This window comes from Natrix helvetica (genome assembly GCF_964273705.1).
Source record: "Natrix helvetica genome assembly, chromosome: 12".
Taxonomy (NCBI): domain Eukaryota; kingdom Metazoa; phylum Chordata; class Lepidosauria; order Squamata; family Natricidae; genus Natrix; species Natrix helvetica.
Genome location: NC_138556.1, coordinates 2,807,719 through 2,831,767, shown reverse-complemented (window position 1 = coordinate 2,831,767; position 24,049 = coordinate 2,807,719). Strand labels below are relative to the sequence as shown.

The 24,049-nt window shown below is 47.3% G+C and overlaps 1 protein-coding gene across 1 annotated transcript in view; it reads left to right on the top strand.

Moving 5' to 3' along the window:
- Nucleotides 1-15,747: 15,747 nt before the first annotated feature.
- SMAD3 (SMAD family member 3) overlaps nt 15,748-24,049 on the top strand; it is a 77,188-nt gene continuing 68,886 nt past the window's right edge. Inside the window, exon 1 of the mRNA XM_081965226.1 lies at nt 15,748-16,333. Within this exon, the coding sequence (XP_081821352.1) occupies nt 16,128-16,333 (206 nt within the window). The 5' untranslated portion in view covers nt 15,748-16,127. The remainder of the gene's footprint in view (nt 16,334-24,049) is intronic.

The window sequence follows — 24,049 nt, the reverse complement described above, 5'->3', positions numbered from 1 at the left end:
TTTTCTTACAGTATCTGAAGAGGGGAGGAGGAGAAGGAGAAGCAGGAAAAGAAGACGGAGGGAGAGGAGGAGGAGGAGGAGAGGGGGAGAGAGAGGGAGAAGGAAAAGGAGGAGAAAGAGAAGGAGGAGAAAGAGAAGGAGGAGAGTTAGAAAGAGAAGGATAAAGATAAGAGAGGGAGAGGGAGACAGAGGAGGGAGGAAAGAAGGAGAGGAAGTGGAGGAGGGTGCAATCCTTGTATGAACCTCATATTACCTTCAAACCCCCCCCCCCATTTTTCTCTAGGTCCTCCTGATTGTGGGGAGGAGTCCAAAGAGGAAGACATTTTCTCACTTTACAACAGACCTTTGGCCTTTTTTAAATGGCTCAGTAAGATTTTGCTGCTGGTTTAATTTGTATTATATTTGAAACATTGTCATTTCCTCCACTAGTAATATCAATTTATTATTTAGTTACTTTTTTTGATAATTGACCCCTGATACGTACAAGTCCTAGGAAGCTGTGCCTGTTGATGAGATTTAAATGGCCTCGTTATGTGTCATAGTGACCAGGCTGCCCCTGGGAAGAGCCCCCCCCCCCCCCGGCACCCCTCCTCGGCCAGATCTCACCGGATAAGCAAGGACCCTTGGAGACAGCAAGCGCCCATCCTGGTGCCAGAAAAGGTTTTGTAGTTGGGATACACCCACTTTGAGTTGTGTGTTTCATAGGGAGCCAGTGCAGCTGAGAAAGGCCTGAGGTTTACATGGATGCGTTGAAGTGTCTCCATAGCTACTTGCACTGATGGATCCTGGACTGGGTGTCTTCAAAGGCAGTCCCAGGTAGAGCACATTGCAGTAGTCTAGACGGGCGGGACTAAAATAGGAGTGATTGTTGCTGGGATCTCCTGATCCAGGAAGGAGCACCATTTGCATCCAGATTGATTTGTGCAAAGGGCTTCGGCCATACCTGTCATCTGATCTTCCAGCTGGAAGGGTTCAAGAGGAAACCCCCTCACTGGTGTTTCATCTCTGTCTGATTGTACTGACAACTAAATGCCAATGCAAGCAACAGCACTTAGGCTCCTATACCACTTCACAGTGCTTTCAGAGCCCTCTCTAAGCGGTTTACAGAGTCAGCCTCTTGTCCCCAACAATCTGGGTCCTCATTTTACCCACCACGGAAGGACGGAAGGCTGAGTTAACCTTGAGCCTGGTGAGATTCGAGCTGCCAAACCTCTGGGCAACCATACATGCAGTGGAAGGAAAGCAAATACACTTTCCTTCCACTGCAATTTTTTTAAAAAAATGGCAACCTGGCCTGAAATTCCCCTCCTGAGAGTCCTTTGCACAAAGGGGACACACACACACACTCACAGTAAGAGTGTGTGTGTGTCTGCACATGGCCACATGTCACTTGTGTTATGTTATGTCCAGCTCCGACAAGACTGAAAGATTTGTCTAACTGTCTAAGCAGCCAACCAGCCAGCCGTTTCAAGACTTAACTTGATCTGGGCTTGGCCGGCATTCCCCCTACTGAGAGCTTGGCAGAAAGCAGCTCCTGCCATGTGACTCAGGGGCGGTTGTGCACCGCACACTTGGCTAAATTGTGCTTAGCTAATTTGTGGCCGAGTGCTTCGGGCAGGAAGATATCAGACAGATCCAGGCAATGGGGTATATATGTGGTATTATATATATTCGGGCCAAGGGAAAACCGAACTAGATCTTCCACCAAACAATCCAGTTTGGTCTGGTGCAGGGGTGTCAAACTCAAGGCCCGGCGGCTGAATCCAGCCCACGGGGTGCTTAGATCTGGCCCTTGGGGTCACCCTGGAAACAGCGATGGACTGGCCGGCGGCGCCTCTGGCAGCAAAAATGAAGCTCAGGAGGGCCGTGTGCATCCCTCCTAAGCTCTGTTTTCGCTGGCAGAGGCTGCAGGAGGTCGTCGCAGCTGAAAACGGAGCTCGGGAGTCTGCTTTCATTGGCAGAGCACTCGGGCCACCACAGGCAAGTGACGTTGAGCTGGCCACAACCCTTCCGGTTATGCCCCACCGGCCCTCCCAAGGTCAAACACAACCCTGATGTGGCCCTCAATGAAATTGAGTTTGACACCCCTGACTTTATTTTATGTGCAACTCCACTTGTGTCACGTGGAAACATAACAATGCAGGTCAAAAGAGGGTGGGGCCTTTGATTGCATGATTGGGCCTTTGACTTTTTTCATACCCTCCCCCTTTTCCCTCTTGAGCCCACACCATCCTGTCAGCATTTCAGGCCGATCCAGTGGTGGGTTCCGGAACCTGTTCCAACTGGTACGGTTGGAACGGGCCCGGTGTCATCCACATGGATGTGCGCAATGCGCAAGCACACACACGGAGCATACACATGAGTCTTACCACTTCCGCGAGCCTCTGCGATGCTCCAGCTGCTCAGCAGATCATCGCGCAGGCGCTGTATGCACCATGCGCGTAAGCGCCAAAGACTTAAAAGACCGGTAAGGAGCTCGGGCGAGTGGGTGGGCCCTCTGGAACACCATACCGGAACGGTATCCGGTGCTCCAGCAGGCTCCGGTACGGCTGTACCAGGGCTTACCGCCTGCAACCCATCACTGGGCCAATCCAAGAAAGAACAAACACCAGTTGATTCCAAAGTTTGACACACAAATGGCTTTGCTTTACAACTAGTCCTCGACTTACAACTGTAATGGAGTCTCCTCACTATGGACATGCAGGAGGCTGTTGCAAACCTTCCAGCTCCATTCTATTTTAATGTCAAATAAATGGTGGAATAGAATCATTAAAGAGAGGATGCAAAAGGAGAGACAAAATGAAATGCGGATGACAAAAATTAAAATCATTTTGTAATTATTTTAAATACTTACATGGTTGAATTGCCCCGCAGCAAGTTGTCCCGTGCTGGTCATGGCAATTCCGGTTTTGGGGCTTGAATTTGGTTCCCTTCATATGGACCTCACAAACCCCCACCAAGGCAACCCTGCAATGCTAAGCCAGAAGTTTGAATAAACTGCCCTCTCCTTTTTAATGGAAGCAATTTTGTCCCTGGCTACTTCGGGTGCAGAAAAAAGATGCCACCTTTTCTCCTGCTTGCCAGAGATGGGCCTACGAACATCTCCAAACCAGGTTGCCATGTGGAGAAACTGAGGCAGCATTAAAGCTTTTTACCCTCAAGGGATGACCTTTAATTACACATAATTTTCTAGGCAATCGAGATCTCTCAGCCATTTTCCATAAGAGATACAATCAAAATTAAATCCAGGGATATTAAAAACAATTTAAAAACAACAATTAAGAACAATTAAAACAAACAATAAAAGCTCACTTTAAAAAAAATGATTTAGGGCTCTTTACAAGCCAGGAAAAGGTCAAATTTCTTCCTCCCATCACGGAGTCCCCTTGAGGGAGGCCTGTGGGGAGCTAGGGCAGTCTCCTCAGATGGGTGGGTGGGGAGGGGGGGAGAACCGTGTGGGATCACCTCTAAAGAGCCTTTATTTTAAATAGGCTGGGCCTGAGCCAAATAATAATCCGTACTTTGGCTTTTGCCTGGAAACAAGTTGGCAGCCAGCACAATACTTTTGGCAAAGGTGTAATGTGGTGTCTTCTTCCAGAAACCCATCTGGGTGCTGAATTCATGCACTCGTGTTTCTCTGTTTGGTTGGCGTTTTTTAAATATCTTTTCGCCACATGGTTTTATGGAATGTATGGTTGTTTGGTGACCCATACCTAGGTCATGTGCGGAGTGGACGGTTCGACAATAAATAAATACTGTGGTGTTTAAATGGTTGGCCAGAATTGGAAAGAGTTGTTTTCCGCCACTGATATTCCCTGAGTGACTTTGAGGTGGTCGTTCTGTTTTAGATCAATCTAATTCACAGGGAGGTTTATTCTGAGGGATTATTACTTTTGGGAGACCTGAAGGATTGGATTTTGGACGGGTCAACCCAATTGAGGTCTTTTTATGTGGTTGTTAAGAATTGACAGCGAGCTAAAATCTTGGGGTACAATATTAAATTGGAGCACTGGGAAAAAAAATTATAAATTGACAATGTCGGCATCATACAAGGAAAACATCTACAAAATGTTTTATAGGTGGCATTTACCCCTGGCGAGATTGGCCAAAATGTTCCCAAATAGATCTCCAAACTGTTGAAAATGTGATCACCAACAGGGGACCTTCTATCATATGTGGTGGACATGTCCGAAAGCCAAAGAATTCTGGACAAAAATTCAAAAATGTTTAGAAGAAGTAACAGAACAAGAAATGGACATGAAGCATGAGCTGTTTCTTCTAGGAATAATAAAAAGAAATATTAGTAAGGATATCCAATATATAATGTTTCATATCTTCATTGCTGCCAGAATCTCATTTGCCCAAAGTTGGAAACAAAACACCATTCCCTCAAACGCAGAGATCATAAAAAAGGTGCTAGAATGTGCAGAAACGCACAAACGAACGATGGAATTAAGAGATGGAGAGGAAACAGAATACTACAAGATATGGAATACGTGGTATAACTGGCTTGAAAAGAGATGTAAAATCAATGCATAAGGAATACATAGTAAACACAATAAAAGGAGATGGTTTATACTTAGAAAGCAATAGAGATGGAAATATTGTATATATACATATACCGGTATATTGTAAAAATGAGAAAGTATGAAACGAAGAGGAATATGTATAAGACAGGGGTGTCCAAACTTGGCAACTTTAAGACTTGTGGACTTCAACTCCCAGAATTCTCCAGCCAGCATGGCTGGCTGGGGAATTCTGGGAATTGAAGTTCACAAGTCTTAAAGTTGCCAAGTTTGGACACCCCTGGTATAAGACAACAGGTTGTAAAATGGAAAATCCAAAATTAGAAAAAAGAAATGGCAATAACAGAAAGCTGTGAAAGTGTGATTTTAATGTTTGGAAAATGCTGAATAAAAACACTTTAAAAAAAAGAATTGACAGTAAGCAGATATCACATAATCAATGAGTCACTCTGTCTGTCTGTCAGCTTACCAGCCAACCAGAAGCGTAGTTCCTGCTATTTTACCTGACACCAACCACAACCCACATGCAACATAGCCAGGTTCTGAGTAGCTACCTGTAAAATCAGACGCACAGTAACTAAATTATGATCTGCTAGATAAAACCGTGATGCTTAACCCAGTAAGTTTAGGATTGACTTACTTCTTCTATCAAACGCTCGTTTTAAGTTTCAAACTTTCTTTCGTTAAAATTTCTCTTTTGTACTTAACACCTCCACTGCCCATCATATATTTTCTCATTTTAAGCTTTTTATCTTTAAATGTTCTTTTAGTGAAAATGACTGTTTTACACATACTGTTCCTCGTTTAATCTTTTTATTCCCCCCTTAGGCCTACTGTTTAATCTGCTTTATACTGTTCCATGACGGCAAATCAAGATTGTCTTAGAATCACAGAATCCTAGGGCTGGAAGGGACCTTGGAGGTCTTCTACTCCACCCACCCACCCAAGGCAGGCATCCTAATTTAAAGAAATGGGTGTGATTTTGGTAGGCCAAGATTTCAGGGTCCTGTAATCAAAATCCATACAGCGCCAATTCTTTAAAATTCACGCAAGAGATTTTCCCTTCCTATGCTCCTTTGTGTCCTTCATAGGAGTGGACCAAGTGGGAGGCAGAGTGGCCTGCCAAAATGTTGAGAAAACCCCCAAGTTCTTCTAGAAACCCTCCAGATCCATCCAGCATCTAGTCAGATCATACTAAGGCAGGGATGAAATCTAAAAATTTTCCCTACCGGTTGTGGTGGGGCGTGGTTTGTTGGGGTGTGGCTTGGAGGTCATGTGACCAAGTGCGCATGGCCAAGTTGCCGTCACTTCTTTGCCCTTATGACCTACAAAAAGAAAATGTACCAATTATTTTGTGCTTTTAATAGTTAAACAAGAATAATGACGAATACTGATGTAAGAATACTTACATAAGAGCAATAGAAGCATCAATGATAATAATCACCTACAAAAAGAAGATATAACATTATATGCAAATTTAACCATTTAGTACTTAAATAAGTATAAAAGAAGGTATACAAAACAATAAAAGAGGTACACCAATACTTACATAAAAGTGTGAGTGGTCTGTCACTTTAAGATGTTTCCACATCGATTTCTCCTTCACGCTCTCCTCACTTCCACTTTTCTTGATCTTGAGCCTGGGATCATCAGCTGAGTGATGCTGTTCTCATAGCCACTTTCTCACTGAAGCAAACAGTGGAAGAATAATATTGATTGTCATGAGGTTTGCTATATTAGAAACAGTAAAGCGACTTCTGCTCTCTGAACCTATGAAGTCTTCTCCACTGTGGAGGTCCAAGGAAGCAACAATTACCATTTTGACCAGAAGGTAATTCGATCACCATAAAGGATATTTATTATTCCCCCATATCCAAATTAAATCGTTTTTTTAATTTATTGTGTATTTATTTCATATATTTGTATAAGGCAGTTCAACTCAAGTAATATGATTTTGAGTGGCACAGAACAAAAATAAATTGATCCAAAAACAAAGCTACACCAGTAGAATCAACCTAATATAAGGTATTAAACGGCAAATCAGGCAGGATACTTAAAACCTATTTCCATTCCATTCAACTGGACTCAAATGGTTGGGGAACAAAACTGTTTTTTCTCATGGGAGCTTTTCAAGGGTGCACCTCAATGGTGGGCTGCAGGCAGTACGCCCCAGTATGGGCGTACTGGAGCCTGTCCGGAGCACCGGATACCGTTCTGATACGTGCTCCGGAGGTCCCACCTGCCCGCCCGGTCTTTTAAGTCTTTGGTGCTTCCATGACTGTGCACAGCATGTACAGCGCCTCTGCTTTGCTCCGCTGAGCAGCTGGAGTGTCGCGGAAGCTCATGGAGGCAGTAAGGCGCATGTGCACGCTGTGCACATCCATGTGGACGCCGCTGGGTCCGTTCCAACCGGTTGGAATGGAATCCAGAACCCACCACTGGTGCAGGTTGACAAACCCATGACCCATGACAAACCCACATTCCCCATGGAGGTCACAAACTCATAAGCCACCAGGCATCAGTTCTGGGGATAGAGTTGAATTCTTCCAAAGTCATAGGCTTCGGGGACTCCAATGCCAGCCCTGAGCTGAGAGTCCTGGAGTTCACAAAAAGCCTCAGTTGTGATCTTAGGAGTTGAGTCCCAGCAGTAACATAAGTTTTCCTGTGCAGCTCAGAACCAGTCATCTCCCTAAAACCTTCCATCATGGCTCTGTAGAATTTGAAATCTGTATGGCATATTTCTAGTATGTGAGGATCGGAGGTGGCATTCAGCAGGTTCTGAGCAGTTCTGGAGAACCGGTAGCAGAAATTTTGAGTAGTTTGGAGAACCGGTAAATATCACCTCTGACTGCCCCCGCCCCCATCTATTCTCTGCCTCCCGAGTCCCAGCTGATTGGGAGGAAATGGGGATTTTGCAGTAACCTTCCCCTAGAGTGGGGAGGGAATGGAGATTTTACAATATCCTTCCCCTGCCACACCCACTAAGCCATGCCACGCCCACCAAGCCACACCCACAGAGCCGGTAGTAAAAAAAAATTGAATCCCACCACTGCACTACCCTATCATACCCTGCCAAAAATCATTGTTGTAAACATTTGAACATGTTTGAATTCTATGAATTGTAGTGTTCTGGAAATGGAGGTATTTATTAATCCTGTGGTGAATCCCACCACTGGCAAGGATGATCTTGAAGGATGAGGGGGAGAGATGTTGCCAGGAAAGTTCAGACAAGAGAGGTGGAAGCCTCCATTGGCTTAAATTCAGAAGGATATCCCCAACACACACACACACACACACACACACACACACACACACACACAAGATCAAATGGTTAAAAGCAGTGGTGGAAAGTTTGCACCTTCAGACTTGCAGGAGTCTATTCGTGTAGCCCTACAGTGAAGTAGAATTACTGCATTTAGCTATATTTCCTGTCTTGTTTACCCAGAAGGCTGACATCAATTTTGCAACTCTGAAGGTACAAATCTCCCACCGTTACTTCTGGCTCCCTCCTAAGATTTTTCCTCTCACTATTAAACCACTGGTGCTCCCTCCATTCTTGTCTGAAGGTTTCGTAGGGAGATAGAGCTTCAGTAGTACATACCAGGTCTGCACACTTATCTACTATTCTCTCATGAAGGGATGAGAGTTCATTATATATAAAGGTAAAGGTAAAAGCTTCCCCTGTCCAGTTGCGTCTGACTCCAGAGGCCAGGATTCATCTCTGTTTCTTAGCTGAGGGAGCCATCATTGTCTGAATACATTTCTATGGTCATGTGGCCAGCATGGCTATACACCAAAGGCACACGGAACACTGTTGCCTTCCCACTGAAGTGGTACCTATTTATCTAGTCGCATTTGCATGCTTTCAAACTGTTAGGTGGACAGGAACGGGGCAAATAATGGCACCCCCCCCATTGTGTGGCACTCAGGTCTCGAACTCAGGTTGTAAGCAATCCACCTGACAAGCTCCGCACCTGTAATTGCTGAGCCATCGTGCCGTGCCCTCTTATTACATAGAGGCCAGGGATGGGTTCTAATCGGTGTTACTGCCGGTTTGCTTGTGTGCATGCTTTGCGTGTGCTGGATGAGCACTGTGTGTGCATGTGCAGTTCAATGGAAATTGTTCTACGCATGCGCAGTACTCCAAAAAAAGAGGAGGAGGAGGCAGCGGTGACTGGGGAACTGGTTCAGGGGCGTGGCCAGCCTGGGTCTCTGCCGGTTCTGCAACCCAGCCCGGCATACCACTACTGGTTTGGCAGAACTGGACCAAACAAGTAGGAACCCACCTCTGATATTGTTCTGTCCCGTGATTCTAATAAATATGCAGACACAGGCTTGGCTGTCTGCCACAACTAATTACATAGATAAAGCCACCTCTTGGCAGGAGCCTAGAAAGTTATCTTCAAGAACCCAAGATTAAACTTACGGAATGCTTTCTCAACGGCTATTAAAATGGACTTTTGTTTCCTGCAAAGATTCCCTTCCCATCGCTCCACCTATAAACTCTTTGGGAGGGGCCACAACCATAGCCAGCTGTCCTTACTTCCTTCTATGACGTCTTCTCCACAGCTGTTCCTTTCTCTTCTCAGCTCTACGCACACGCACATCAGGGACAACCTCCCTCTGCTCCTCCTCACTGCTCCCTGACTCAGATACCACCTGGTGGCCAACAGGCCTCTCTAGTTCCTGCTCTGACTACAAACACCCTCCAGAGTCTTCCTCATCCTCCAGAGTGGTTCCATAATGGTCATTGCTGTCAAAGTCCACCAACAGCTCAGCCGGCCGCTGCTGGGCCACAACAGATATAGACCCAGCGTTCTCCCCCAGCTACTGGAGAACAAGTTGTTAGGTGACTGGGAAGGAGGCAGGTGAAACTGGCTTAGAAGACAGACCACTAACATGCAAATCTCTTAATCTGCAACTAGTGCCCTTTCTAGTGCCCTTCGTGGTACCTTCCAATATCTTCCACTGTTCCTCCTTCCCCAAGCCTGGCAGATCCTAGCCAACATCATGCATCTCCACATCAGCACTGACTACCATATGCAGGATTACCATATCCATGTCCAGCGTTTTACCCAGCTCTTTATCCACAACACCTCTAATGCAGAGGCGGCATTCCTCCGGTTCTCTCCAGTTCGGGCGAACTGGTAGCGCCAGCTGCAGGAGGCTCCGCCCACCTGCCCTCATGTAATGTGCAATCTTCTGCGCATGCACGAGCACGCTCCATTTGCGAACCGGTAGCGAAGGTAAGTGAATCCCACTAATGCCTCATATTTTTCTCTACAAACCGTTGAGTCTTCTAACCCTGCTCTTCAAAGCTTCTAGCAAATCTTTCCGCAGTTTGTGCTAATAGGAAGGGAATCTTCTTCCTCCTCCATTTCCTCCTCTCCCCCCTCCTCTTCCTCCCAGTATATATTGTTTAATAAGCTGAGTTTATATCCACGTGAATATCACAGTTCTTCTAAAAGTTGGTCTATCCTTATCAGCATTACTGCTTGATGACCGGTCATTAATTTCCTGACAATGAGAGCAATTAATCAATGGAACAGCTTCCCTCCCAGAGTTGTTTTCAAGAAAAGTTCAGAGAACCATTTGTCTGAGATGGAATAGGGTCTCCTGGCTTGAGCAGAATCCATTCCAGCCCTACAATTCTATGTTTTTGTACCATGGAGTGTATCAAGCCTTATGGCCTGGTTTTCACTTTTTTTGTGAAAAGTGAAAGAACTAAAATGGAAAATATCAGAGATGCCAGGTTTTCTGACCAAGATACACACAAGTGAACAATCATGTTGGCCCATCTTGTTCCGTAAACAATGTCCCACTTTGCGAAGTGCAAAATAGTGGAAGATTCAGCTGCAGTTTTTAACAGGAAGCTGAGAATTGAGAGACACTCCCTGTGTGGCCAATTTTAAGCGGAGGTGCAAATGCCACATTGATGAAGTTGTCAGGCATAATGATGACAGTTGTATCCGACTACGGCAGAAGTTTAAGCACCGTCCAGTCCTCGCTGCATCATTCCATCTCTGCCTGCCTGAACAGCCGGCCTCTTTGGTAACCAGCACCATTGTGCCCTTCTGCCATCACGGCTGTCCCCAAACCCTGCGGTAGGCAACACTGCCCTAGAAGCAGAGGCCTCTCAACGGTGGAAGATGCTGCTTTGAGAAAGGGCTGCATGGCTTTTTCTCCATCCCGGGGCCTTGGAAGAGCTGGCCTTTTTTCTAAAAGTTGGGGGTCCTTGCATATCTTCTAGAATAGGGCTCTCCAACATTTCTGGCTTGGCAGACTGGAAGGGGAAGAAGGGCTGGCTCCATGTGAGTGGCAGACATGAGCACAAGCGTGCACAATTGCATTTGCACAAATGACGGGCATCTGTCTGCACCACTCACACCAATAGAACTTTGCACGCAAATGCCCGCCACTCACACATGTGGAGCTGTGGCAGGGTTGCTGCTGGTGGGTTACTGCTGTCATTACTGCCGATTCAGCGTGCACACACACCAAACGCATGCTCTGGGCGCGTGCACATTTGCACCTAAAAAGGTCTGTGCATGCGCACATTAGAAAAGGGGGGGAATCAAATTTTTGCAATGAGGATTCTTCTGCGCATGGGCAGAACTGAAAATCAAGATGCCAACGATGACGATAGAACCAGTTTGGGGACGTGGCAGGCCGAGTTTCTACCTACTCAGCCAAACCGGTAGAAACCCACCTCTTGAGCTGTGGGCACCTGTACACCTGCCCACTGCTTGCGGGGCCCAAATGGGTTGTGGCCAGGGGTTGGGGACACCTATTCTAGAAGGTCCAAATTGATACAACAGCAACCAAAGACAGTTTCGTTGTGCCCTGGAGGTAGGTCAGCGGGCATTAGTTCATCAGAGCTTTTAGGACAGGGAGCAAAGACTTCACGACAGCACAAGCTGGAAGAATTCGTCCCTATCTACAGAATGCAGAATAGCAGAGTTGGAAGGGACCTTGAAGGCCTTCTAGTCCAACCTCCCTGCTCAAGCAAGAGATCCTATACATGCTATAGGTACCACTTCCTTAGTGAGAAGTTAACAGTGTTCCATGATGTCATGCTGGTCACATGACTGCGGAAATGCCTTCAGACAGCGCTGGCTCAATGGGCTCATCAAAGCAGAGATGAGTACCACCCCCCTGTCATTGGGGACAAGTGAAATCCGCAGGGACTCCTTTGTCTTTTTAGTACGACAAGTCATAATTTCTTCCCTAAATAGTCCTTTAAGAATAGTGGAAAACTCTCCCCTCCCCCCAAAAGAGGGGGATTTTAAGTCATAACGGAATGATAAACTGATGCCCGGGAAGGTGGAATTAGCAAAAGAGACACTGGAACTTTGGGAGTCTGAAAAATTGCTCCCATGGCCAAGCCCTGGAGATGAAGGGGAGCACATTTCTCCAAAATGGGGGGAGGCCTTTAGGTCCTCCTCTCCTCTGACAACCAAAAACACAAACAGAATCTTGGGGCAGAAATGGTATGGAACCAATTATCAAACCAGTTCATGGAAACAGACCCCCATTCATATATTTTAAAAGAAGATATTTACTTTGGGGTAAATATTTTCTTCATTGGCTATTCAATGAGTGACGCTTTTCTCTAAAAAAACAAGAACCTAAGAAACTCATTCACCAAGACAGGCACAGATTCAAAATGAAAACAGAATTTGAAGCTGCTGAGGTCTTCCCAAGGAAGGGAGGATCAACTCTGAAAGGCAGATAGGCAGAATTGCATTGTGTGCAATTCTGCCTTGCTAGTTATGTAAGAGTTCATAACTTAAAGGGACGAGGAAGGGGCTCCCTTTCCCTCCTAGTCCCCTCTTGGATCAGAGAAGATAGCAATAGCATTTAGATTTATATACCGTTTCACAGAGCTTTGCAGCCCTCTCTAAGCACTTTACAGAGTCAGCATCTTAGTTTATTTTACTTTATTGTCATTGCACATTGTACAATGAAATTAAATGGCATCTTCGGCGTACATTATAACTATAAAAACAAAAACACAAAGACACATTCTTCACAGGCTATATAATTGAAATTGAAAACCCGACATTGCATTAATATTGCACTATACCGTAGAATTCAATATAGTTACTGCCCTGGGATAGAAGCTGTTTTTCAGCCTATTTGTCATTGTTTTTATTGTCCTGTACCATCTGCCAGATGGTAATAGTTCAAAAAAGGTCTTGCCCCTAACAACCTGGGTCCTCATTTTACCCACCTTGGAAGGATGGAAGGCTGAGTCAACCTGAAGCCTGGTGAGATTCGAACTGCCCAACTGCTGGCAGGCAGCAGAAGTAGCCTGCAGTACTGCACTCTAACCACTGTACCCTCACGGCTCAAAGATCTCTTCTTCTATTCTGGCCTTCCAAAGTAAAAAGTTGGGTTAAATATAAATGGATCCATGTATTTTTAAAGTATGGTTTACTGAATAAACGATATATGGCTGGGTTAGTACAAGTAGGCACAAACAATCGCTCAACCATGTGCACAAATTTCCCTCATTGGCAATTCACAGAACAGATTAATTAAAAAAACCCACATAAACGTGGCCAAAGTTTTGCAAAATTGCCATGTTTCTGAGATTTGGGGTGAGAATGTTAATATCTTGCAAGATCTGTCCTAAGAGTTCAGCTTTGTTTATGTTTAAATGTTGGCCCTGAATTGTTATGCAGAATTGTGCAGAAGTTTCCAATGTCTGAAAATGTTTCCAATCCCTGATATAAATCATGCTTTAAAATCACAGTGACGGAGCTCTCACATTAAACAAAATCCAAAGAAACCAGATTACATCTTGGGTAACATGAAGAGTCTAGCTTTGGCCCCAGTCAGTCATTCTCATGGGCAAACAGGGCACATTTCAAGTGATGGGCACATAGATATTCGGCCTCATAAAGGAACAATTAATACAGGGGTGTCCAAACTTGGCAACTTTAAGACTTGTGGACTTCAACTCCCAGAATTCCCCAGCTGGCTGGGGAATTCTGGGAGTTGAAGTCCACAAGTCTTAAAGTTGCCAAGTTTGGACACCCCTGAATTAATAGTTTAAAACATTATTTCTCTGAGTTAATACTCCAGCAATAAATTGTGGTTGTGAATGGTTCAAAGGACAGTTGTCTACATTTGTTCTTTTTACAAATCTTTGCAATTCCTCTTTAATTAACTGATATGCACAAGGAATACCTTACCTGCTCCTTCTTCTCAACTTTTTGAAATATTTCTCTGGAAAGCTTATATGATCTTCACTTACTGCTCTAAGTATCATTTACTGCATAACTGAGTGAAGGTGCAAACCACTAAGAATGGTGCTCTGTCCTCCCATTTCCACAAACTACATAAACCAACAAAGAAATGTTTTAGAGAAAATAGAAATTTGTGCTTTGGTTTATTCATATTCATATTTGGATGGATAGATGGAAATGAATGAATGAATGAATGCTCAGCTTATCCAACAGGCCAGTGTTTCTCAACCTTGGGAACTTTAAGATGGGTGGACTTCAACTCCCAGAATTCCCCAGCCAGCACAGTGTGGAGAAATATTACAATAGTGTAAATTGCAAGCTGTTAAGATGCAGTGGGCAAACTCAGCTGCAGTGATGACAAACAAACAAGCAAATCCAGATTTCCAGGAGGGCAGAAACAGCCTTTTAACCTTTGGCTGCCAGCTAGCCACCGTCCAGAATTTTGCAGGGCAGGACTGCTAACCTCAATCATGATCACCTATGCCCTGTGCAAACTCAGAAAATTGAATTAAATGGATCAGTGGGCTAAATAAACATCTCCAGGACATACAGATGGGAACCCTCACTTCTGAAAGTCTCCAAATCCAAGTTCTGGGATCAGATCACCATCTTCCAGCGCAAGGAAGGACCCATCCCACCTTGCAAGCAAGATCTTGCAGGCAGATGCTTTGCCTCTGCAGTGGGCACTAGTGCCAGGGAAGGGCTGGGAGGTTTTCTCTTGTTTGCTTCAGAAGAAGAACCTGGTTCTTGCCCCCTGCCTTTGGGGGGCGGGGTGTCTTTTGGTTCAATCAGAATAGAGCTGGAGAAGAGACCTTGGAGGTCTTCTAGTCCAGCCCCCTGCTCAAGCAGGAGACCCTACCATTTCAGTCTCTTCTTCAAAGCCTCCAGTGATGAAGCACCCACAACTTCTGAAAGCAAGCTGTTCATTAATTGTCCTGTTAGGAAATTTCTTAGTTCTAGCCTGGTTCTCCCCTTGATTAGTTTCCATTCCATTGTTTCTTGCCCTGCCTTCTGGGGCTTTGAAAAATGAATTGACCCCCTCCTCTTTGTGGCAACCCCTCAAATACTGGAATATTCCCCCCAGTCCTTCTTTTCTCTCGACTAGCCAGACTCAAATCCTGCAGCTGTTCATGTTTTAGTCTCCAGGCTTTTTATCATCTCAGTTGCTCTTCTCTGAACTTTTTCCAAAGTCTCAACATCTTTTTTGTAATGTGGTGGCCAAGATTAGTTGCGGTATTCCAGGTGTGGCCTTACTAAGGCTTTATAAAGCAGTACTAATACAATACAATACAATACAATACAATACAATACAATACAATACAATAGTAGAGTTGGAAGGGACCTTGGAGGTCTTCTAGTCCAACCCCCTGCCTAGGCAGGAAACCCTATTCCGTTTCAGACAAATAGCTATCCAACATCTTCTTAAAGACTTCCAGTGTTGGGGCATTCACAACTTCTGGAGGCAACTTCTGTTCCACTGATTAATTGTTCTCACTGTCGGGAAATTTCTCCTCAGTTCTAAGTTGCTTCTCTCCTTGATTAGTTTCCATCCATTGCTTCTTGTTCTACACTCAGGTGCCTTGGAGATACTTCGTGTGATTTTGATTCTATGCCTCTCTTCATACACCCAAGGATTGCATTGGCTTTTTTGGCTGCTGCCCACTCGGCTGGCTCAGGTTTCAGCGACTCCAAGGTGTCGCTCACAGGGGCTGTTTCTGGAGCCGGTTTTGAGCCATTTGGTCCCAAAGCGGCGAGGGCGGGACCCCGAGGGCGCCCTGTACGGGCTCCGAGACCCTCCACTCTTCACATTCGCAGCGGCTGGCGGGGCGGGCGAGGCAAAGCCGGGTTGGGGTCGGACGCCTGCCTTCCTCCCGCGGGTTCCAGCGCCGGCCGAGACGGGCGGGGGCGGGGGCGCGCGGGCGGGGCGGGGGGCTCGGGGGCAGGTGGCCTCCCTCTGCCCCCGCCCCCTCGGAGGGGGCGGCCCCCCGATTTGCATGCGGCTCAGACGGGCGGCGGAGCGAGCGCGCCTTTGCGCAGGAGGCGAGGAGCGCGCCCAGCCGGAGGAGGAGCCGCAGCCGGGGCCGCAGCCGCCGCTAGAGGCGCGTCGGGAGAAGTCCGCGGAAAGTTGGCGGCGGCAGTGGCAGCGGCGTCCTCCGCTTTGTCCCGGGCCGAGCCCGCCGCCGCTCCTGGCCCCCGCGCCGCCCGCCTGAGCCGGGGAGAGAGAGAGCCCGGGCGCCCGGTGGCCGAGGGAGGTCCCGGCGCTGCCGGAGAGAGCGAGGCAGGCGGACGGGCGGGCGGAGGGGCTCCTGGGCTGCCCTCGGCCGGCCTCCTCCTCCCGGCGCCGGCCATGTCGTCCATCCTGCCCTTCACGCCGCCCATCGTGAAGCGGCTGCTGGGCTGGAAGAAGGGCGAGCAGAACGGGCAGGAGGAGAAGTGGTGCGAGAAGGCGGTCAAGAGCCTGGTCAAAAAGCTGAAGAAGACCGGGCAGCTGGACGAGCTGGAGAAGGCCATCACCACCCAGAGCGCCGCCACCAAGTGCATCACCATCCCCAGGTAGGGCCGCTGACCCTCCGGGAGGAGACCCTGCGGGAGAGCCCGGGCCGCCGACGGGGAGCCTTTGTCCTCGGGCCGCCTCTCCGGGGCCCCCGGGTGGGGGGAGGCTTCTCGCCTGCGGGGACCGGCCGGGGCTCCGGAGGATGAGCGCCTGCGGGTCCTGCGAGCGTCTCCTTCCGCTGCCCCCGGGATCCTTTAGGCACGGATGCCGGCGGCGCTGGGAAGAAGGGGAGGGCTCTCATTGGGGAGTGGGAGACGAGGAGGCGGCTGCGAAAGTTCCGCGGAGGATGGCGAGGCCCCCGCCGCCCTTGGCCAGCTCTTCCTTTCTTTGCCTGCTAGGCGAGAGCTCGGGAGTCGGAAGTGAAAACGGGGGCGAAGCAAAGAGGGAAGGTTAAAACAAAACCCCATTCAATGAGCTGTGAAAATGTTCCCCGTCATCGAATTCATGGATTCCCGGTTTGGTTTGGTTTTGGTTAACTTTACATTGATTCAAAGGCTCCCATTGATTGTGTTTGTGCCCAAGCAAAACACCCCAGTAATTGCAATGAAGAGGCCAGCAAATGAAAGTCACGCCTGGCAAGAGGGCAAGAATGGCAAGGAGTCTGTAAACTTCTAGCTCTTTTGTTGGCTAAAGACCTAGAAACCTACTCACCCCCAGGGCCCTTCCTGGGAGCCAACGCCACCCCTCCCCAGGTACCCTGATTTGAGGCTGGAGCAGCTGCTTCACAAGTGACCCCGACTGCCCGGCTGTTGCAGCCAAGACCACCATTTGATAGAAGAAGGGCATATATACCTTGCTGGGAACGAGGGCAGGAGATCCACCAGGGTTCAGTTCCTGGGGGATCAGCTGGGGGGGGGGTCTGCCTGAGTGGAAGGGATGAGCAGCCTTTGCTGGCTTCCGGCCCTGTCTGCAAACTGCCCCGAGGTGTCTGGGTGAGCTGCCTGGGAGACAGGCCCAAGTGGGGCAGAGGTTCCCATGGACTTGGTGTCTGTCTAGCAGCCTCTGGAAGGGCCCTTGGCGGAGTCTCTTCGGCCTCCATTGCTGAAGGTCTCCTCTGCACAGGGAGCTCCCCCAAATCGGCCTTTCTTGCTGAGATAATATTCACAGAGGTCTTTTCCTTTCCTGCCACGGGCTGTGCGAAGGCCTCACCGAACACCCGCTTGGGAATGACATGGGAGGCGATCCATTTCCAACTCCTAGAGCTTGGAGGGGGAAGGCAGTCGGCCTAAGTTGGACAGGGTGGGGATTGTTCAGCTGGCCAAGCTGTTTCCTCATCATTTATTTTGGCCCTTCATTCTGGGTTCTTATAGCTGGGCGGAATTGCTGCAGTTCACGTTCGTGAGTAGAAAAACACAAACATGGATTGGTTCTTCCAGCAACTATTTGAGGCTGGAGTTTAAGTTTGGTGTTCCATCGTAAAGATTTGCTTCTAGAGGGGAACCTGGGTTCTTCTCTTCTTCTTTTCTCTCCTTTTCTTCTCTTTTTCTCTGATCTCCCCTCCTCTTCTTCTTTTCTTCTCATCTCTCATCTTCTCCTCTCTTCTTCTTCTCTTCTCCTTCCTTCCTTCCTTCCTTTTTTTCTTCCTTCCTTTCGAGGAGGCCTCTCTTTCAGCGCAAGGGGAAAGTTCTCAGCGTTGGGCCCAGAAGGCTTGTTTGTTTTCATCCCTGACTTTTGCTTTCCCAACGCTCTGTAAATGTGAATCTTGGCTGTCAGAATGATTTAGGAGGGGACGGCTGGTTCACACAAAGAGGCATCTGTTGTTCGGACCAGCCGGGGAGATGGGGGGGGGGGCAAGGAGGGTCGGGCAGTGCCGAAAACGTTTCTCTTTTGAAAGACAGATTCCCAGAGTTGCCTGCTTCTCAGGGTGGAGATTCTCGCTAGGTGGAAACTGCCTTTTGCAGAGAGGCTGGACTCAAAATCAGGGGCGTTTATGGCTGAGGGGCAATCCATTCCCCACCCCCACCCCCACCCCACTCATTGTTCTCTGGTAGTGCCAGTTTATTGGTGTGGGGAGGGGTTGCTTTTCTGCAGAAGCTCCTCTGGGTTTGAATTCTCCAGAAGGAACCGGGGGAGAGCTGGCATGCCTCTGAGCCACAGCTTGGGTTAGAAAACCTGATTTCTCCAGATTCCTATTAGAATTCTCTCCTCCTCTCCTTCTGGAGCGCCAGGCAACTTTCCCAGCTCTGCCTCCTCCTGATTTACTCTCTCTCTCAGCAAGGCAGGGAAGTTGCCGGCCCCACATCACCCTCTGTGAGTTTGAAGGTTGAGGAGGAAGTGAACTTGTGGCCTCCGGGTCCTCCTTCCCAACCAGCCCTCGCCTCAGGCAGCGCTCTGGGTCTTGTGCAAAGTCTTCTCCAGAAAGCTCTCTTCTTTTTCACGAGGTCCTTCTCTTGAACTGCCTGCTCAGAGGTCCCTGGCTAATACTTTTCACAAGACGGGGGTGAAAGCCAGCAGGTTCCGACAGGTTCTGGAGAACTGGCAAATGCCACCTCTGGCTCCAGAGTTGGGTGGGAATGGAGATTTCGCAATATCCTTCCCCTGCCACGCCCACCAAGTCACACCACGCCCACCAAGCCACGCCCACAGAACCGGCAGTAAAAGCATTTGAATTTCACCACTGCCTCAAGACCTTCCTGGAATGTTGTGTGAAACTGATGCTGTTCTTTTTGCTCAGTGGTGTAAATGCCCTCCGCAGGTGGCAAGTCCCTGTGGATTTGCTTGTGCCGAAATGCATCTGTTCCACGAGGGCTGCTGTGTGAATAGACATGGGGAGACCCTGGTTTGTGTGAAGGACTTTCCAAGGACGGGACATTTTTCCTTCCACCTTGCAGACCCAGGGGTTTTTTTGGGGGGGGGGACTTCCAAAGCCTCTTTCCTCGTGCAGAGGACGTGGTTGTGCTGAAGGCTTTTGATGGGAAGTGTGCCTTCTGCTTTTGTTCCCACCTTTCTTGTGTTCCAAGCCTTTGCTGCCTTTTTGACTGTGCCCAGACCAGTAACCCGTTTTACGGCATAAGGGGATGGCTGGGTTCGGAGAACAAGCTAAGGTCCTGCTTGAATTTCTCGCAACAGGTTATGGCACCAGCTGCGCGTTGCCCTGCATTTAACTCCTGGCATCTTCCAAGTCCTGCTGCTTTATCTCTCTGCCGTTGGCACTGCCGCAGAATTGTGTTACTTCTGTACTTATATAAAAGAGTGATGGATTAGAGTGGCGTTCTTTATGAATACAGACACTTCAAAAAAATGAATTCTGGAAGGGTGTCAAGGGCCCTCTCGCTACAGTGGCGTAACTCATTCTGCAGAGTCCTTCGGTTGACTTCTGCAGTTAGGTAATCACGGTGGAATAATCAGGCCTCTGATGAAATGTCTGTGTTAAAAGTAGAACTTGCAATGACTTTTTAAGAATTACAGCAAGTGAAAAAAAGATGGGGATATGCTGTGGGAATTATACGGCAGACTTTAGTCTTCAGCATCTAGTCCAGAGGTCCCCAAACTTGGCAACTTTAAGACTTGTGGACTTCAACTCCCAGAATTCCCCAGCCAGCTGGCTGGGGAGTTCTGGGAGTTGAGGTCCATAAGTCTTAAAGTTGCCAAGTTTGGGGACCTCTGGACTAGATGCTGGCTGAGGAATTCTGGGAGTTGAGGTCCACAAGTCTTAAAGTTGCCAAGTTTGGGGGCCTCTGATCTAGTCAAACCTTTTTTTAATCATCTTCTCACTTCCCTCCCCACAACTTAGCTTTTTAACATCTCATCTAATGAGAAAGTCGGGGATTTTCAAAAACTTGAATATCTTTTCTGAACTTTGAGTTGGCCTCAGGAAGAAGGCATTGCCTGAACAATGGTTTTGCAGCACAATGGCTAAATTTCTACAGTAAAGAGAGCAGCTTAGCAAAATGATCTCTCCTGCTGCTGAAATGTTAGATTTCTGAAACGTTTCCATCACTGTGTACCGCTAGTGTTCAATCTAGGACCGATCATTGAGCAACTGTCTGAGTTACAAAGGCCACCCCAAAAGGAATTTGTGACCTGATTTCAAAGTTCCAGTGGCTGGATTCAACCCAGTCACGTGATCAGATTTTGGGGCCTTGGCAACTGGCTCGCATTTGGGGCAATTTGCAGTGTCCAGCAGTCACGTGACTGGAAATTTGACTTCGATTTCTGGCCTTTGCTTCTAATTTCTGGCCAAAAATGACCATTGGATAAAACGGATTTGCCTAACAACTACAATTTGCCTATTGAGTACTACGGTTTCTGGTACATGCATGCACACTGGCAACCTAATTTTTGGGTTCCTGGTGCTCATGCGCACATGACAATTGGCTGGCCAGCGCTCATGCTCATTCTGGAAGATGGAAGACAAGCTCTCCTAGTTTCTGGCACTGCTGCATGCACAAAGGCCAGGTGATCGTCGCACAGGCATGCATGCCAGAAACCTTGGAGAGGAACAGGTAACACCACGTATGCCAGGCGACATGGCCCCGCGTGCCACTTCAGGCATGCGTGCCATAGGTTCACCATCACCCATGTTAGAGCATTGGGTCTCAGAAGGGTTTCATGCTGCCTTGTCCTTCAAGAATATCCACTTCTAGAGGTAGAAGCAAAGTTGGCTCTTAAGAAAGGCAGGGCCAAAAGGGTACATTTCAGAAATAATAAGATAAATAATAAGATAAAGGCTTTACAAATCCTTAGTAAGGTCACACTTGGAATACTGCATCTACTTTGCGTCGCCACATTACATTCCGCATCAAAAAGATGTTGAGACTCTGGAAAGAACACAGAGAAGAGCAACACAGATAATAAGGAGGTTGGAGGCCAAAACATACAAAGAACGGTTGCCGGAATTGGATTTGTCTAGTAGTTTAATGAAAAGAAGGATTGGGGTGACATGAGGGCAGTTTCCCAGTATTTGAGGGGCTGCTGCAGGCAAGAGAGGGTCAATTCATTTTCCAAAGCACTAAAAGACAAGACAAGAAACAATGGATGGAAACTAACTAAGAAAAGAAGCAACCTAGAACTAAGGAGAAAATTACAGATTACAGATTAACAGAGTTGAGAGGGACCTTGTAGGTCATCTAGTCCAGCCCCCCCCCAAGCAGGAGACCCTACACCATTTCTGACAGGTGGCAGTCCAATCTCTTCTTGAAAGTCTCAAGTGATGAAGCTCCCACAATTTCAGAAGGCAACTTCTGTTCCATTGATTGATTGTTCTTGCTGTCAGAAAATGTCTCCTTATTTCTAGGTTGAATCTCTCCTTGATCAGTTGCCTAATTTCTAAAGGAGAGAGCGATCAGCCTATGGAACAGCTTGAAATTGTGGGTGCTCCATCAGTGGGGGCTTTCTAAAGGAGCCTGGATAGCCATTTGTCTGAAAATAGCTCAGGGTCTCCTGCTTGAGCTGGGGGTTGGACTAGAAGATCTCCAAAGACCCTTCCAACTCCATTATACAGTGTTCTAAACAACCTCTGCAGATTAGACCAAAGCCCCAATTTAGAAGATCAGCCATCTGTTTCCACAGCAACCAGTTTTGATGCCTCCAAACAAGATATTGATGAAAATTACTTCTTGCCTTTGAATTTCCTAGCAATGATAGAGAAGAACCTTGTCTTGAGCTGTGAACGTTATAAAGCTAGAGTGGGCAGTGGCTGTATGAATCCATCCATCATTTGAGGACCCTCTGGACAGGTGGATTTCCAGAATCCTCCTCACTCAACATAGCTGTTGCTAAGTTGATTGGGAGTTAAAAGTCGCAGATCTGATGGGCGTCAAGGGCGATTGGAGAGTTTGGGAAGTTTTAGGTGCAAACCTTGATGTCCTTGGATCACAATCGCACGAGGCTTAGTTCTGCAGGTGTAGCCCTTTCCACACTAGTGCAGGGTGTGCCGTTTACACCAACAGCTTTAACAAGTTCTGCAATAGCAACGGGCTCTTAAGCATTTCTGCAGAAAATTTGATTTGTCCAAATAAACATTTTATCTTCACCCACTTTGAAGCATTGTTGGATTGAGAGGAAGGGGAAGTATTCCGGGTCCATCACAGTTTGTGTGTATTGGCAACAAAAGCAGCAGACGGCAAGGAACCACAGAAGCTGCTCTCCAGAGGTTCCCCGTGGACCAACCTCATCTTTGCAGGTTTAAACAAGGGCTTGCTTTGCTCTGGGTTCTGTTTATGGCAGACTGGACAGCAGATCCTAAAACACGGAACTTTCAAATTTAGAAGTAGGTTGCATCTCAGTTACCGTATTTTTTCAGAGTATAAGATGCACCTTTTCCCCCCAAAAAAGAGGGTGAAAATATGGGTGCGTATTATACATTGAATACAGCTTTTTTGGCCTCCCGAAACCATGCCCCACACATCAATTTTTCACAAAAAAACAGGACATGCAGAGGGTTTGGGAGGCCTTCAAAGTGCTCCTGGGGGCTTGGGAGTTCAATTTTTTAAAAAATTTACCTCTTCAGAATCTTGTTGCATCTTATACTCCAGTGCGTTTTATAGTCCGAAAAATACGGTATTTTAAAGCAATGGAAAAGATGGTGGTTGAGGGTCATGAGACTAGAGCAGTGCTTCTCAACCTTGGTAACTTCAAGATATGTGGACTTCAACTCCCAGAATTCCCAGATCTCTTCTCAGACTGCAGGAGAGAGGTGCACTAATGCTTTGGGTGTTCTATTAGAGCTAACTGCAGTGGTGCGGGCCGTCATAATTTAGGAACCACAATTGGAACCAACAGTGTGGTCATTAAGCAAAGCAGTCATTAAGCAAAACCGCAACTGTGCTTATCTAATCTCCCTTCAGCTTTCCTTTGCTTGAGAGTCTTGCAGAGCTCGTCAATGCAAGGATTGGTTGAAACGATATTTTCGTGGGTCATGGCGATGGCGTTGGTGAGCGAGGGAAGGAGGCTTTTGTTCATAATACAGCCTAAAGCAGATTGAAAGAGATTGTTCTCTGGCAGTAGAACTTGGGAAATAATCATTGCCGGGGGGGGGGGGGGGGAGCAGTAGGAGGAGGTGGTAGTAGAAGTGGAAAAGAATGGAGTAGCAAGCACTGAGTATTAGTCTTTGAATGCTTTTGTGTGTGTGTGTGTGGGGGTGTTACCTAGGAACCTGTATGGTAATTTTGGGCCTCTGGTGTTTTGGAGCCCACCGACTTGGGTATTCTTAAAAGAACCTATGGACACCCCTTCCAGGAAGTCAAGCAGAAAATGAAGCCAAAAATGCACTCCTAAGCTGCATTAACAGAGGAATACAATCAAGATCCAGTGAGGTACTAATGAATACCACTCTATAAAGCCTTAGTAAGACCCCACCTAGAATTCTGCAGCCAGTTTTGGTTGCCATGCCATAAAAAAGAAGTTGAGAGGCTAGAAAAAAGTTCAGAGAAGAGCAACCAGGATGATGAGGGGACTGGAGGCTAAAACATACAACGAACAGTTGCAGGAACTGGGCATGGCTAGTCTAGGGAAGAGAAGGACCAGGGGAGACAGGAGAGCATCCTCCAATATTTGAGGGGCTGCTACACAGAGGAGGGCGGTCAACCTGTTTTCCAAGGCACCCAAAGACCAGACGAGGAATCATGGATGGAAACTGACCAAAGAGAGAGACAGCCTGGAAATAAGGAAGAATTTTCTGACAGTGAAAGTTGTCAGCCAATGGAACAGAAGTTGTGGGAGCTTCATCCCTGGAGGCTTTCAAGAAGAGACTGGACTGCCATCTGTCAGAAATT